The 15954-nt window shown below is 34.9% G+C and overlaps 1 protein-coding gene across 3 annotated transcripts; it reads left to right on the top strand.

The window, feature by feature from the left end:
- The first annotated feature begins 273 nt into the window (after positions 1-273).
- LOC140971387 (tetratricopeptide repeat protein SKI3) lies at positions 274-14732 on the top strand. Of its 3 annotated transcripts, none has more exons than XM_073433635.1 (22): positions 274-405; positions 544-648; positions 767-979; positions 1088-1210; positions 1296-1379; positions 1477-1527; positions 1972-2064; positions 3914-4054; positions 4138-4218; positions 4341-4579; positions 4654-4825; positions 6079-6194; positions 6285-6342; positions 6607-6672; positions 6782-6994; positions 7121-7172; positions 7523-7896; positions 7987-8081; positions 11822-12067; positions 12267-12910; positions 13254-13457; positions 14130-14732. In XM_073433635.1, the coding sequence occupies exons 2-22, from the start codon at positions 595-597 to the stop codon at positions 14312-14314; spliced, it is 3504 nt and encodes a 1167-aa protein (XP_073289736.1). In that variant the 5' UTR covers positions 274-405; positions 544-594; the 3' UTR covers positions 14315-14732. The 3 variants fall into 3 exon arrangements, with proteins under 3 accessions (XP_073289736.1, XP_073289735.1, XP_073289737.1); XM_073433634.1 differs by having other exon boundaries at positions 285-441; XM_073433636.1 differs by lacking the exons at positions 274-405; positions 544-648; positions 767-979; ... (1 more) ...; positions 1296-1379; positions 1477-1527 and having other exon boundaries at positions 1984-2064; positions 3898-4054.
- Positions 14733-15954: the final 1222 nt, after the last annotated feature.

The raw sequence follows: 15954 nt of genomic DNA, 5'->3' as shown, positions 1-15954 counted from the left end.
TACTAAAACAAATTAATTCTATTTCTGGGATCCAACATATTCCAATCTAGTAATATTTTAAAATTTCTACTATCAAATAATTAATAAAAGAAATTAAACCATCAATATATTTGTATATTAAAAAATTTGGATAATATATTTTTTTATTCAGAATAATAAAACCAAAGATATATATAATATATTTATTTCATTTTTAGAAATATAAGATACAAAATAATTTTTGCTGAAATTTTGATAAAACAAGCAGATGCTGAAATTTTGATAAAACAAGCAGAGGCACCAAAATTTAATACTACACATATTTTGAAAGCTACGCGCTACATAACCAATTCTAACGACGGAAAAGAAGAATAAATTCCTTTGTTGTTCGTTCCTCCTCGGATCAGAGCTGGCACTTTTTCGAGTGTTAGTAGCATAAAACCTCGGTTTGCCGAGAAAATGGTGCTCTTTTGTTCCCAGCCCTTCTGCATATGTGTTCTCCACCTGCGTATAACGAAGTTAATTGATTATTTTTGGTTAATTATATGCCGTCTTTGTTTGCAGTTATTGGAAAAAGAAGAATCTGTTTCTGTAAAGCAGTTGGAAGAAGAATATATGGAGTCCGAGTCCGAGTCCTTGCCAGCTGACCCATCTCTCCATTTTAATCTGGTAATGCCACTGGGTCTTCTTACTTTCGTTCTCATCTTCTTCTTTTTTTTTTTTGAAGGGTTGTTTGATTATTTGTGGGTTTCTGTTCGTATACATGATTGTTACCAATGGAATTTAGGGAGTTTCTTTATGGGAGAAAGGTGAGGAAAGTCAAGATATCAGGGGAAAAGCGGTGGAGCATTTCATGATGGCCGTGAAGCTTAACCCTCAGAATGGGGATGCATTCAGATATCTGGGTCACTATTATGCACATGATTCTCCCATGCCTCTTCGGGCTCTCAAGTGCTACCAACGAGCTGTCTTTCTCAACCCTGATGATTCTTGTGCAGGGGTTTGTTTTTAACATTTGTTTCATCCTTAGGGAGATCATTTTTTCCACGAATTCTTGTTTATTTTAGCATTGCAATGTTTTGGAAGTTACTTGCAATCCCCAATGCAGGAAGCAATTTGTGATATGTTGGACAAAGAAGGGAAAGAGAGCTTGGTGTTTGCTGTCTGTTGTGAAGCTTCTGAGAAGTCTGCCAGGGCCTTTTGGGCTTTTCGTCAATTGGGTTACCTTCAGGTTGTGTGTCACCACATTTTTTCGCTGGTTCTTTTGTATGATTTACCTGAATCTTGGAAAAATTTGATCGAGTACTTGCTTGCAGGCTAATCAGAAGAAATGGTCAGAAGCTGTACATAATCTTCAGCATGCCATTCGTGGCTTTCCTACCTGTGCTGATTTGTGGGAGGTCCTTCCTCGTTTCCGTTTTATCAATTCCTCGTACTTGACTGGTTGCAGTCATCTATCTTTAAGCTTTCGGTCTTTGATTTACCTTAAATTTGTAGACCTTAGGTCTTGCCTACCATCGAATGGGCATGTTAACTGCTGCACTCAAGGTGATGTTCAATAATCACTTTACTTTTAGCTCCTCACATTACTTAATTATTTTTTTATCCTCTTTATCTGTAACGAAGAATACACAAATAGCTTATGTTCTTGAAGGGAAACCCTTAGCATAATTTAAAGGTTATGTGCACATTCTACACGTCTATAACATATACATGTTTAATGCGAATACTATCTCAAGAAAATTCCGTCGATGTGAATTGTTGCTTCACTTTATTTTTAAATGTACTGTTTTAAATAAGAACACACGAATTGGAACTTTGTATGTTGTCGTTAATGGTTGTTACTGATTGCACTAAAGAAATAACTTACGATTATAAATCTTTGCTATGTTCTACCTTAGCATTGTTGATAACATTGTAAAATTTGGATTTTCTCTATGATGTCCGGCGCTGAGCATCTAATTTACTTGTACTTTCTTCTGTTTTAATTAGTCATATGGTAGAGCCATTGAGTTGGAGGAGTCCAGGGTTTTTGCATGGATCGAGAGTGGAAATATTTCCTTGATGCTTGGTTCTTTTAGAAATGTAAGAGAGTTTCTTCGACTCTATTTCCTTCCTATATTTTCTACTGTTCATAGCTTGTGAAATCGATTTATTTGTACCTAGGTCTTTTGTGTTGTTATTGTCCTAACAGCTTCAATCCCCATTTCCTTATACCCCGATTTTTTATAGGGTATCAATGTGTTTATATCACGCCCTTCTTTTAGTTGGAAATGCTTCAAAGCTAATTAGCTTTTCATGAAATATGCAATAATTGGCACAAATGTTCAATGAGAGTTGGAAGGGTGAAAACTTTGCAACAACCTTGAAAATCCTTATTTGAATCGGCGCAAATTACCCCCTTAATTTTCTTGAGTATCCAACCACGATGATTTGAAAATGTGATGAATATTGAGTAGGATCTGGCCATTTGAAAATTATCAAAGAGGTAAAAGTCCAACATTGGGTGAGCCTAGGACCACGCAGGAGATTGTATACAACATAAACTACATAATCGTTTAAGATTATTTATGCCATTACGCGGTCTTCTGGCTAGACTATATCTGGTTGGCTCTTGAAGGAATTATTTCTTTGTTTACAAATGCATTGATTGCTTTGTGTGTTGTTGGGGTTATATAGAGTGAACTGATAAGAAAGTAAAGCCGCTCATACGCTACTTGGTGCTCCATCAAATGAAAAATGCTTGGTCCCACTGTTATGACTTTAAGTTGTAATAATTCTTCCAAATAAAAATATAGGCCTACTTACCATCACCTTTTGGTATGAGTTATAAGTTCAGTTATCTATAAGCAACATCTAGGGATTGAATCTTGTGAAAAGATTGGTGCTACTGCTAGGAGAACTTTCTGCATGATGAATCTGACTCGGCTCAATTTAGGATTAGGATGGGTAAATTTGGCTTCAAGAATCGGGCATGTAGCCAAAAAAAAGAAGAAAATTAAGTCCCATCTTCCTTGAGGTGAAGGCTAATTGATGAGAGCCCCACTCCTAGAACAATGTATTATATAAATATCCATATCCCCCAATGTTTACAAATTGTTTATATCTTTTGTTTCAATATTTTTCTCCCCTACTTATATGAATTTTTTGAAAGAAAATGCTAAAAACTGAAATATCATTTATACCTTCCAGCATAGTAAATTAGAAACTATAAACCTGATTTATCCCTCTCCAGCCTTCTTACCCATCCATGACCTCCTAAACTTGATGACCATCTCTTAACCCCATAATTTCTTCCCTCTGACTCTCAATTATCCCCAATCGCCACGACCAGCTGCCCTGTTGCTTGCGGCTTCTAATTGGTGTCATGGTGCTGGGATTATCAGGGTTGGGATGGATTAGTCGGGTTCAGGGATGGTAGTCATGATAGTGGTGTGAGTTTGTTTTGGGAGAAATATAAAAATTAAACAAAATAAGAAAAAGCGAAATAAAAGATAACGATGAGATGTTTTAAGAGAAAACATGTACGCACTGTTATATTTTTGAGTTTAAAAAAAAATTAATTCATTATATTAGTTTAGTAATAGAGATTTATAACAAAGAAGTAATGAAAATTAATAAAAACCAAGATAAAAATATGCACGGTTGTTTGTCTGCTTGGCTCACTAGGCAATGTTTATGATAGATTCGATAGAAATGCAGCATAGTGTGTTATGTGTACTTTCTGGGATCTGTAGAGAAATTCATCATAGAATGGATCGAATTATTGTTCAGATTGAAAAAAGTTCTAATTTAATTTCTAGATGATTTGTTAAACGTTCCTATGAATATTTGTTGTTTTGCATCAGTTATTCTTACACACTTAAAAAAGATATGATGATAAATTTAGCAATATTATTATCCCTCTTTTGTTATCAGTGCTGTCTGAATGTAGGGAGTCGAGCAATTTAGGAATGCATTAAGAATGTCACCTCACAACGTTTCTGCGCATTTTGGTCTTGCTTCTGCACTTCTTGGTTTTGCTAAAGAATGCACAAATTTAGGTGCTTTTGGATGGGGAGCTATACTCTTAGAGGTTAGTGCCTTAAAATGATGCCTATTTCTCAAAATGTGTAACTCTCCACGAGTTTTTTTAAATAATATACAAGCTGAACATAGGAAGCTTCTGCTGTGGCAACTCATGGTACATCATTGGCTAGCAACGTTTCGTGTTTATGGAAGCTGCATGGTGATATCCAGGTAAACACATTTACTTCTTGAAGTTAAATATTATCATATGTTAGACAAGTTGTTCTCTCTACTTGAATTGGTATTTCCCTTTATCTTCATGTTGAGAACAAGGTTTTCTTCATTTTCTCTAGCTTACATATGCGAGATGTTTCCCATGGACTGAGGAAGGGCTAGCTGATGAGACTGCTTTCAGTTCTTCTATCAGTTCCTGGAGAAGAACTTGCTTCCTCGCTGCATCACATGCTAGCCACTTCTATCAACGTGCTTTGTGCTTGACTCCCTGGCAAGCTAATATATATGCTGATGTTGCCATTGCATCAGATCTCATTTCCTCTTTGAAGGTGAATCCTGAAGAGCACCAACCTGTGTGGTAATCATCTTTCTCCATCAAATGAATTTATGTATGCCTCTCATCGTTATCTTACTCTAACATCTAATAACCAGGCCGTTGGCTGAAAAGATGTGCTTGGGTAGTATACTTCTTGAGGGCCACAATGAGGAATTTTGGGTGGCTCTGGGATGTTTATCAGATGATATTGCATTAAAGCAACATGCTTTCATACGTGGGTTGCAATTGGATATATCTCTAGCTGTTGCATGGGCATACATTGGGAAGGTATTGCTAATTAATGCCATTACAGTTATTGCTGCATGATCATGTTCATTTTGGTCAAATAATATAATAAATTTATACTTTTAGTTCTGTTGGAATTCACTCTAGTCACCTTTCAAATTTTAGTGAGAAATGGTGCAGTGATATTTATATTAGCTCTGTGTCTAGCTGGATAAATTATCACCGTCTTGGTCTTGACCCCAAACTCGTTGGACATGGTACATAGAGCTCTCCTTTTCCATTTGGTACATAGAGCTCTCCTTTTCCATTTTACTTTGTTTGAGACTAACGTCTCGAACTCTTCAAATTTCTTAAGGCATACCTCAGTAACTTCTTGTCTAGTTAATTTCGATCTCACTCATTTTTTTTGTTTCTAATGGTTGATATTGAACGTGTGCAAACAATTTTAAATGTCAACCACAAATTTTATTCTTAATTGCTGCCACCCTAACCTTCTATCCAATATGCTAATTTCTAGAATGATCCATTATATGGTCAAATAAAAGATAGCAGTGAGATTCCAATCTTTGTATGCTTATATTAACTAATAATTTTGGAGTTTTTGGCTGTGTATTGCAGGTTTTGAATTTTTACATCATATTATACTAAAAATCAAGTGGTGTTTTTACAATGTGTGGCTCATATATGGATTTATTATTGAATTTCTTCTAATGGTGGTTTCAACTTTCAAGTCCATGCTCTAATATAAATTTTTTTGGTAGAATTGTTATAAAGGTTAAAGCTGGTAGCGTCATGGTTAAGACTAGTTAAAGCTTCATTCACATTTAGTTACCGACCATATTGATATTTCCTCTTTCTTCCGTAGAGTGGCTGGGGATACCTGCAATGATGTCACATAGCCATTGGTTTTTGTGCTCTGCGACTTTGTTTGGGAATTTTTTTTGATTAGAAACGAAACTTTGTTTGGGTATTGCCACTTGAATGAATGAATCCAGATTGCAGTTTCCAATTTATCATGCGCACTTGACTACATAATCAGGCTCCCCTGATTACGAAGAAAAACTTTATATATTTGGGATTTGTTAATGTTTTGTATAGTTATCTTTATGTTACTTAAACTTTTCCATCCATGGAAAACGGAGCAGAAAGCCGGTGCAATGGTGGAAAAAATGAAAATTATGTTCCTTTTCTTTTGGAGTACAATTGGCAGACAGTTCTTTTTCTGTGTCCTTTTCATTTATTTGTGCGAGATGTGGAATATCTTCTCAGATGGTATTGAGATCATATCTTTACAGCTTTATAGGCGAGAAGGTGAACTACAGTTGGCCCAACAGGCATTCGATCGCGCTAGAAGTATAGATCCTTCTCTTGCACTGCCTTGGGCAGGCATGTCAGCAGATGCTGAGGCTAGGTATTTTTAAGATTCTCCCAGGGACTTTAGGGATAGTTCCCTGTATTATTTGTCATGCAAAGCCGTATTTATCTTTTCTTCTTTTTACAGAAATCTCAATGAGAATGAAGCATATGAATGTTGTTTACGAGCTGTGCAGATATTTCCGGTAAGATTTCCCCCCATGCATGATCATATCATGTGATTTTCTGTAAGAGCAGCATAGTATTGAAGAGAAATCTACAACCTTAGTTTAGAGTATTATCTAGTTTTTGGTTAATATTATTTTGTATATTGCATTGGTTTTTTCGTTGCTCGAATATTTACAAGCATTATAACTCTAGTGTCTTCCGCTGACAGCCTTAGGTTTACAGATTGAATATTATCATATATTCAATCCAATCCAATTTGCTTACAGCTTTTGATTGATCAGCTTGCAGAATTCCAAATTGGTCTTGCAAAGCTTGCCTTGAATTCTGGCCAGTTATCATCTTCAGAGGTACTGTACTCTATACATCTCTTTGCGGGTCATTTCTTTCATATCTGTGTTTCTTACTTTCAAACATATGGCAGAAATGTCGAATAAAATATCAATTATTGCGTTGCAGGTGTTTGGTGCCATCAAGCAGGCTTTGATGCGTGCCCCTGAATACCCTGAATCTCACAATTTGAATGGCCTAGCATGTGAATCAAAATCTGATTATGAAAATGCTATTACCTCCTACAAGCTTGCACGTTGTGCTCTAAAATCTTTTGCAGCAGAATCAGCAGAACCTTGTCTCAAAGATATATCCATCAATTTGGCTAGATCACTTTGTATGGTAAGTTATTTGCTATCATTGGAGTTCAAGATGCATTATTCTAGCCACGTAATTCTTTTTATTTTAAGACAATGGGTTGAGGTGATTCCTTATGGTGCTTATCAGCTAATGGTTTGTTTGGTTCAGGCAGGACATGCAGAAGACGCTGTTGAAGAGTGTGAATATTTAAGGCAAAAAGGTGCAATTGTGCAAATTATGGCTGAAGTAATTTAGTGTATTCTTATTACAAAATATTTGTTTTATCCCCCAAGAGGATACCCTTTAAAGGAGAGGGTTTAAAGGTGGAGAAGATAAAGGTGACTTCAGCTGAATGATCTTGTTTATCTGAAAATGATAATGAAAAAAAAACCCCATAAAGTCATAGCTAAAGACTATGGACAATGATCTGCAAATCTATTTACTTCGATTGCATTCTCTTTCTCTCTGCTATTTTATTTGGGTGTTCAATTATCTTTACTTCTGGGTCATCTTTTATTCCAAAGTTAAAAGTTTACACTCTAATGCATGGTACGTTTTTTGAATTTCTAGGACAGCTTAGCCACGAAGGTCTACAAGTATATGCTCTATGTTTATGGAAACTTAACAGATATGATATGGCTCTGTCCATTGCTAGAGAACTTGGTTCCCGCATCTTGACCGCGGAGAAAAATATGGCTGCTGCTTCCATTAGCTTCATATGTAGATTGCTGTATTACATTTCAGGACCGGAATCAGCAATCACAAGCATACTGAAAATGCCCAAGGAGTTTTTTAATAGTTCAAAGATTAGTTTCATCGTTTATGCTATGCACGCGTTGGACCAAAAAGATCAGCTTGATTCTGTTGTTTCTCTTAGTCGTGCTTGTGTTACGTCTCATGAAGAGATAATTGCAATGCACCTTCTAATTTCTCTCGGTAAACTTGTAGGTATCCAGTTTTTACTGTTTCTTTTTAGGACTTGTTGACTTTTTAATAGCTTGTTCAGGCAAATTATCTGGTTCCGGTAATTTCAGGTTAAGCATCAACAAAAGGACTGCCTTGCGATTCACAAGAGTGCACGACACCTGAGAAAGGCTCTTCACATGTATCCTAACAGTAGTGTCCTAAGGTAATTTAATCGACAATCTATATTTTATGGCTTTTGCTATTTATTTAGCCAGGTGTCATTTATGTCCTGGACTCTACACTTTTGATCTGATAGTAAGTTTGAGCTGAATCATACATGGTCTTATGTTACTTTTATGCAACGACTATTCAACTAATAGCGTGTTTTTGAAATTTATTACCCTCGTGGTCACTCCTCAAGAGCAGCTAAAGGCTCGTTTGAACTAGTTACTTAGAAATACGTGGATGTAAATTTTAGGATTGCTTCTAGTCAAACAATTACATGTATTCTTTCTCTAACCAAAGGAAAGTGGCGGTTATGCAACCCAACTCAACAAAGCCTTACCTGATTCCATTTGGTTTGTCTATCTTTGAAGTTAAATATGCACTATTCTAATCTTTCATAATTTGATTTAAATCTTACTAGCTTGTTGCAACTTGTATTAACTCCACACACCAAATTAATGCGTTTGGGTGCCATTGGATGCTTATATAAGAATTGACTGCTATTATCTCAATTTACCATGATAAGGCTCGAGCTCATCCATTGCCAACTTTGCTATTGGGAATTCAAATTTAATGTTGTGGTGGTTATGCAATCACGGGTCATCTGCATTGCAATTTGACCTGAATATTTATTTTTTTTTTTAGAAAAATGACGATCAAATCTTATTTTTGAATTCCCTCAAAGTGACTTGAAGCATGACAATTGATGTCTGCAAGTTCTTAGTTAAATCTAACTTGTTTTGCCGCATTTTTATCCTTTGTTGTGTTTGTCCTTAAATTTCTATATATCTTAAAATTGATCTGTTTAAAATTTTCATTATATTACGTATGTATATTGTACACTTAAGCATCACTTGGTGCATATTATAAGACATTGGTTGATTCATCTTTGCTTTGCTTAGCTCGAGTTTTATAAAAGATTCATGTCATCCACCGTTATCTTATCAAAGTATATTGATTTATCATCCTTATATTATAAATTATTCATCATCTCATTCACAAGCCAAATGATACATTATGGTAGCAACATATAAATTAATGTTAAATATTCTAAAATCATATTGCATATTGAAGGTGTTTGTTGTAAAGATGTATAAGATTATTATATATCAACATGTGTTAAATACTATTTCGTAGTTGGTTGTAATCATAAATCTGACATGAATAAAATTTCTTAAATTTACTTTTTAACAAATTCTACCTTTTCTAAAATAAGTATAATATTAACACTTTATCATTTATTTATTAATTTCCTACAATATTAGTTTGTCCTCGGTAGTGATACAGCTGCTTGTTGTATAAGAACCAAAAAACGAAATTAGAAATTCTTTCCTCTAGCCTTCTATCAACCAGCGTCTTAATGATTACAGAAGCATTATACCGTACGATTATAGTTTTTTAATAGGAGTATTTCTGTTTACTCACCTAAAGATCGATACTCCCTGTGTACAAGTACAAACTTATGATGGAAGTAATCTAATCAATTTTCTTGCTTCGATTCACATTCATATCGAAACAAAATCATGAATTTTGCGATGGATAATCTGGTTATTTGCAATTTGATTTAACAATTTGCACGACATGATTGTGGAACAAAAGGAGGCTTATACGCTCTAGTGCACTGCCTCTTAGTATTGCTGAGATATAGCGTGTGGATAATTGTCTGGAAGCTTATTGATTCACAGTGTGGTTTAGTGAAGATATGAAGCTCCATAAGTCAACTTCAATTTTGTATGTATTTATCTTATAAGTAGTAGATGAATGCCAAAATTAGGATCTAAATTATTAAGATAATATGATAAATGTATCCTACGATTTTATTTAGTTGGAAGATTTCACCATCTATATTTATTGCAAAGATTTTCACTTTATCTGTATTATTGATAAAATTAGGATGAAATAATTAGAGTATTAGCTATTTGGACATCAATCTCATGGATATAAAGCAAAACAATCAGAACGATTTTGATGTCGCTGCGTTTCTTTCCTGTTCCACTATCTTCCTACCATACAATTATTAACATATTGCTTTAGCAAAGCCTAATAAGGTATTATTAAAGATGATAATAAATGTTTGGTATGATTTTATTATTACTTGGCGGGGTGAATATAGACCTTGTAACCAAATCCCATTACTCCATCATAAGACTTTCTCTCTTCATAATTTTCATACTGTTCGAACTTTAACAAATTGAAAGTTAACTTTTTAATTTAAAGGGCATATATGAACTTTGAGTCTTTTGGGGGTGTCATTCATCATCTTTCTATCTGGAAACCATTGAATGCTCTAAGCATTAAATCTTACTAATATAGTAATTCCAAATCAAGTGGTAGATCTTCTCTAAGGAAATCCTTAGTAGAATTGCTTTTAAGGTTGAGTGCAACATGAAGGGCAAGCAGTCGAATTCTGTTAACTTTTTTTTCGACTTGTAAGTTCTTTTTTTTTAATATATATTTGGTATGACACTCAGAATTGGTAGTGTTTGGTTGTTGACAACGGATACCATATGCAACCCATGCAAATGCATATAACTGGTTTGAGTAGGGACTACACCTAAAATCAAACCCTCGCTGCTGGAAAGATCACTCATGGATGTAGACAATCTCTCACATTTCAGCACAAAAGACAGTAACCACACCACTGTTTCCGGTACTACGGTTACTTTTGCAACCTACAGGGACTTCGGATGATGGTGCCAATCACCACGAAATCGGTGGGAAGGAAGGGGTGTTTCACGAAGCAATTAAAGCCTCAAGTAAAAGGAAAACCTAATGTTTTGTAAGAAGATATTATTAAGATGTAATGAATGTTTTAGCACTAATTAGATATTTAAATAGATTACTAATACTAGTCCCAAGGCAATTAGGGTACTACAAGAATTCTAACATAATAAGTAGAATACTGATATTATAGTTCAATTCTAATGCATTTAAACCGGTTAAAAATTCTAGAAAATAACAGATAGAAAACTAATAACATGAATGAGAAAAACATTAAACTTATGCTGCGTCAAGGCGCAAGACATGCACTTGGATGGAGCTTGATTAAATTTTATGATGCAGTCATTGGAGCTCTATTTCATCATACTTCTATTGAAACTGATCTAAATAAGTTAGACAAAAACCCAAATCACACGGGAAGAAAGTGTCTTCGAATTTTGACAACTTTGTTGGATAAAAAGTATCAAGAGCAACTGAAGTTAAAAAATGTTCTAATGTAGGCGCGTAGCTTGCCATATACATTATTGGCTATATCGCCATTATTTCCAATTGTATTTCCTATTGTGGCTATGTAATCTCATCAAACGTTTCCTGCCGTTTTGCCTCTGGCGCTGTCTTTATTGCCTCCTTCCATCTCTCTTCGTCATGTAGATGTGCGAGCAATATTCATATCTTTTTTTCCCTTTTTTCCTTTTGAGTTATTTATTAGGTTATCTTGGGAATGGGATATGCACCTGTTAATCCTTTCTCCTCATCCATTAGCCTCATTATGTGATCCATCGTGTAAGAGTTTAGATTTTGAATTATATTTCCTCAGTTATTAACCAGCTGATTGATACCTTGTCAAGCTGCAGACATTTGAATGTTCTCTGGATTCTTGGGGATTTGTCCTGATAATTTTTAGCAAGTCCTTGTTCATCTTTGGCGCACCATATTTCTAGTGTTTTGTGATAATTCTTATTTCCTTCTGTTTTATTGTTGCTCTGAGGTTTGTCTGATATAATTTATGATAAACAGAAATCTTCTTGGTTCTCTCTTACTGTCGAGCAAAGAATGGAGAGATCTTGGTCTTGCAACCAGATGCCCCATCATTGACTTGTCAGACCACCATAAAAAAGACGAGGGCATGAAATCAGCATGTGAGATCATTGGTGCTGGAACAGTTGCCTGTTTTGACACAAAAAACGGCAATGAGAATTTCGCAGCTTTAACCTGTAGACACCAACTGCCGTTTCAGTCTGGAATCATAAAGCTGCTGCAAAAGTTTCTCTCTTCTTCTCATTTCTGTTTTTGGGCGGTCTAATAAATATTCTAGTTTTCCAATTTCCTAATTATGCTTATGCAAATATCCTTTTCTTGTCTGTAATGTCTTTATGGTTTTATATGCAATACACTTCAATTATGGTACTTAAATATTTTTATGGCTCCTTTTTTTTCTCAACTACCTACTCCAAACTTGCAGGTTTTTACATCAAGAGCCGTGGAACTTTAATGCTAGGTATTTGCTTACAGTAAACTATTTACAGAAGGCCCGTGAATCAAGATTTCCTCCACATATTTGCCGTGTTCTAGCGAGGCTAACAGCTGTTGCTCTGTCTCATCAGTTGTGCTTGAGTAAATATATGTGTCTCCAATATCAGTATTTCCAGCTTTTACTCTGTTCTGCTGAGTTGGATTTGCAACAAGGAAATACTGGAGAATGCATTGAACATGCTAGAAGTGCTTTGGGTGTTTCAGTTGACAATAGCTGTCTCTTTTTTGCGCACTTGCTATTGTGCCGTGCATATGCTGCTGAAAATGATATTGTCAGCATGAGCAAAGAATACAGACAATGCTTGGAACTCAAAACTGATTTTCATATTGGTTGGATTTGTCTGAAGTTTATAGAATCTAGATATAAGCTGCAAAATGATCTTGGCATATCGAACTTAAGCTTTGAGGATTGCTTCAAAGATATGGAGCTTTCATGGAATATGTGGATGGGTATATTTAATATGGTGGAGGGTTTGTCTGCAATTTGGTTTGGTGATTTTGTCGCTGCAGAAGAATTTCTTGCACAAGCTTGCGATGTAGCAGAGAGCGAGATATTTCTCTTTCTTTGTCATGGTATCATGTTTTGAAATTTAAGCCTTTCATTCTTTTTCTCTATAGTAGGTCTATTGTAGGTGTTCTAATGACAATGATTTGTATATTTTCAAACTATTTCAAACTATTTTAAACATTAGCTCTAAGATAGAAGGGTTGAGGTTGAACTAACTCTAGGTTTTATGGATTATGGAGTGTTTAAACATAGGAGGTTTAGATGAAATCTGGTAAGTTTCCAAAACTTCATTGGCCTATCAATTTCGTTATGAAAGAGATTATCATGCAATGCAACTTTGAGAAGTCTACTCATGTTTTATATCATTGTCAGGTGCCAATAATTGATATTATCTTTGTTTGAATTCAGGTGCCATCTGCTTGGAGCTCGCCAGACAGAAGTTTGAGGCACAGTACATATCATGTGCCATAAGAAGTCTAACAAAAGCGAAAGAGATTTCTCCGGGCCCCTTGCCTATCATCTCGCTTTTGCTTGCACAAGCGGAAGCAAGCCTTGGTTCCAAAGCGAAATGGGAAAACAACCTTCATGATGAATGGCTCTCTTGGCCTTCAGGTGCATTTTCTTTACAAATGCATTTGTTGTTCAGGACGTAAGAACTGGCCATTCTTAGTTTCAGTTCTTGCTGTTGCGCATTACACGGTCAGTTTTATAGCTCTGGAAATTCGAAAGAGAAGGCAAAAAAAAGCACAAAGGAACAGCTAATGCTTCTGGATTAAAAGTTCGAGAAAGAATCTAAGTAATTGTAAAATTAATTGGCTGATGGAGTGTTTGAATCAGTGGTCAAATTTTGATGCAACACTGGTTCTAGGACTGGCATGTGTAAGCAAAAAGCCCTAGCGCACTGAATCGTCCACATTTTATACAATGAAGTTTTAAAAGGGCCTAATGTCCTGAGAGGACTCGAGCATATATAATAACTGTTTCTAATATTTCTGTCTTCCCAGTAAAAAGAAAAATCTGGCTATAAGCTGATATGTGAATTATCTTTCAGCAGGGCACATGTGGCTAGCTTCGTGATGACAATCTAAGAATCTTTTCATGCATTTTGCATCATTTCTCTGTGAAAAATTACCACAGGAAGGGCAAATGCCTAACTATTGACAGTAGCATTATGTGTTTGGCAAGCTTCAATTCTGATATCTAAATCTGGTGTTTATCGCTATCTTTTTTACCATCAGCTTCATTTTCTTTTTCTTCTCATTTGTCTCCTACCATTTCTTGCAGAAATGAGGCCAGCTGAGCTCTTATTTCAAATGCATTTGCTTTCCAGACAGCTGAAAGATTGTTCCGAGTCGTCATCCATTCGGGATTCAGGCGGGAGTTCGCTTAAATGGATGCTGAGAGCGATCCACGTCAATCCCTCATGTTTGAGATATTGGAAGCTTTTGCAAAAAGAACATTTACATTGATACAATAACCTATAAGCAACGAGAAGTCTGGACCACAATTCTCTTTTTTCCATTTACACATTTTTCCTATCCCCCATCCCCTGGTAACAGAAGATTTTGGCTGTGTGAGAGAGGATTTATATCTCTGTATCTTTAGCTATATATCCCTACAATTCCATCTTCTGTACCAAACGATTTTTTCACTCCTACATACAGCAAAGAAAACAATTGTTTACCCCCTTTTATGGAAAAAGTAATTGAGTGGGGGTATTTGTGAAGTTATGATCTCTGATGTTTGCTAGTTGTATTTCTTAGTCTTAGACAGTGCTAGGTACCAATTACCATAATCTATGCTTACAGGATGCGCATAAAAATTCAGTGATGGGAACATCATATTATTTAATGCAATAATGTTAATGTTATTTGCTACATGTCATCATATATGACTTGTACTTGGAAATTCAATTGTTTCACCGAGTTCATTGGATTGCTACACTGAAACCAATGATCTTACCCTCACATTTTTACTTACTAGTTTCCAAGTAAATTTTAGTGATACAATTAAATTGTAAACCACTCGTAAACCTATTATTGTTCATTATTCAATATATCGCGTTTTTGGTAATCGATTTTAACATGCTTTCAAAACACGAGGGTCATTAGTTTCAACCGGCGAATGATGCATGTTAAAGTATGAAACTAACGAATAAAACATGAAGATCGTACATTAGTAATTAGGACAGTTAAAATAGTAAGGATAGTTGTCTTACTGATTAACAATCCTTGTTGGTATTGACATTAAATTTCCTTGAAGTAACAATAGCCTGCACTTATTGAAATTGATGTCTTTGCAATTGCTTAACTGATTTTTGAATTGGGTGATTTGGTGATTTGCATGAAATCGAATTCCAAATTTGGTTATTTTGTTTTATCAAATCATTGAAGGAATGAAGGGAATAACATATATTTTTAATATATTTGAGTGGATTTTATCAAAATTCACATATATTATAACCAGGGATAGTTCATGTGACACCAAAATCTCAAGTTTATGACGATATATTAGATTTGAGACTCAATTGTAACATACGTATCTATCATCTATAAATATATATGAACACATGTTAGAAAATTACACGCATGTTGCACGTAACAATCTTATATGAACAAATTAGTTAACAATTAATGAAAATAAAAATTGCACAGTATTACAATTCATATTAATCACTCAGTGCCACAACATCAAACAAGTCAAGACATTCATTTTTTGTAACAAATATGAAAATACATTTGATGTTAATTTTATTATTTGGCAAAGTATTTTTAACCATTGGATTAAAGAATATAAACATTTACCTTTGTACACTCTTTATAATTGAAGTCATGCAGCTCTTGCTTTAACAACTGACTTCATCTGTTGTTTTTTCACTATTGGTCTCAAATAACTACTACATGTGCTTTACAACAAGGACACAGCTTGATTTGTCTTTAAGTTAACGACTTTAAATTAGTAACATATGTTCTGTATTTGTTTAGAATCGCAAAAAATATATAGATTTTTGTTATAAACAATATACCACAAATGATAATTACTTCCATTTATTTGTAATTACAAGTAGCAATTTATATATATGATTTCTTTGGTCATGAATGCTGATCTT

The sequence above is a fragment of the Primulina huaijiensis genome, chromosome 2 (assembly GCF_012295235.1).
Source record: "Primulina huaijiensis isolate GDHJ02 chromosome 2, ASM1229523v2, whole genome shotgun sequence".
NCBI lineage: Eukaryota > Viridiplantae > Streptophyta > Magnoliopsida > Lamiales > Gesneriaceae > Primulina > Primulina huaijiensis.
Note: the sequence above shows the minus strand (reverse complement) of the source record. Positions and strands in the feature narration are given on the sequence as shown.

Excerpts from the sequence above, each read along its gene's own strand:
- LOC140971387 (XM_073433634.1), top strand. Across the intron at positions 649-766 it reads CATCTCTCCATTTTAATCTG|GGAGTTTCTTTATGGGAGAA; the intron begins GTAATGCCACTG and ends AATGGAATTTAG. Across the intron at positions 6,673-6,781 it reads GCCAGTTATCATCTTCAGAG|GTGTTTGGTGCCATCAAGCA; the intron begins GTACTGTACTCT and ends ATTGCGTTGCAG.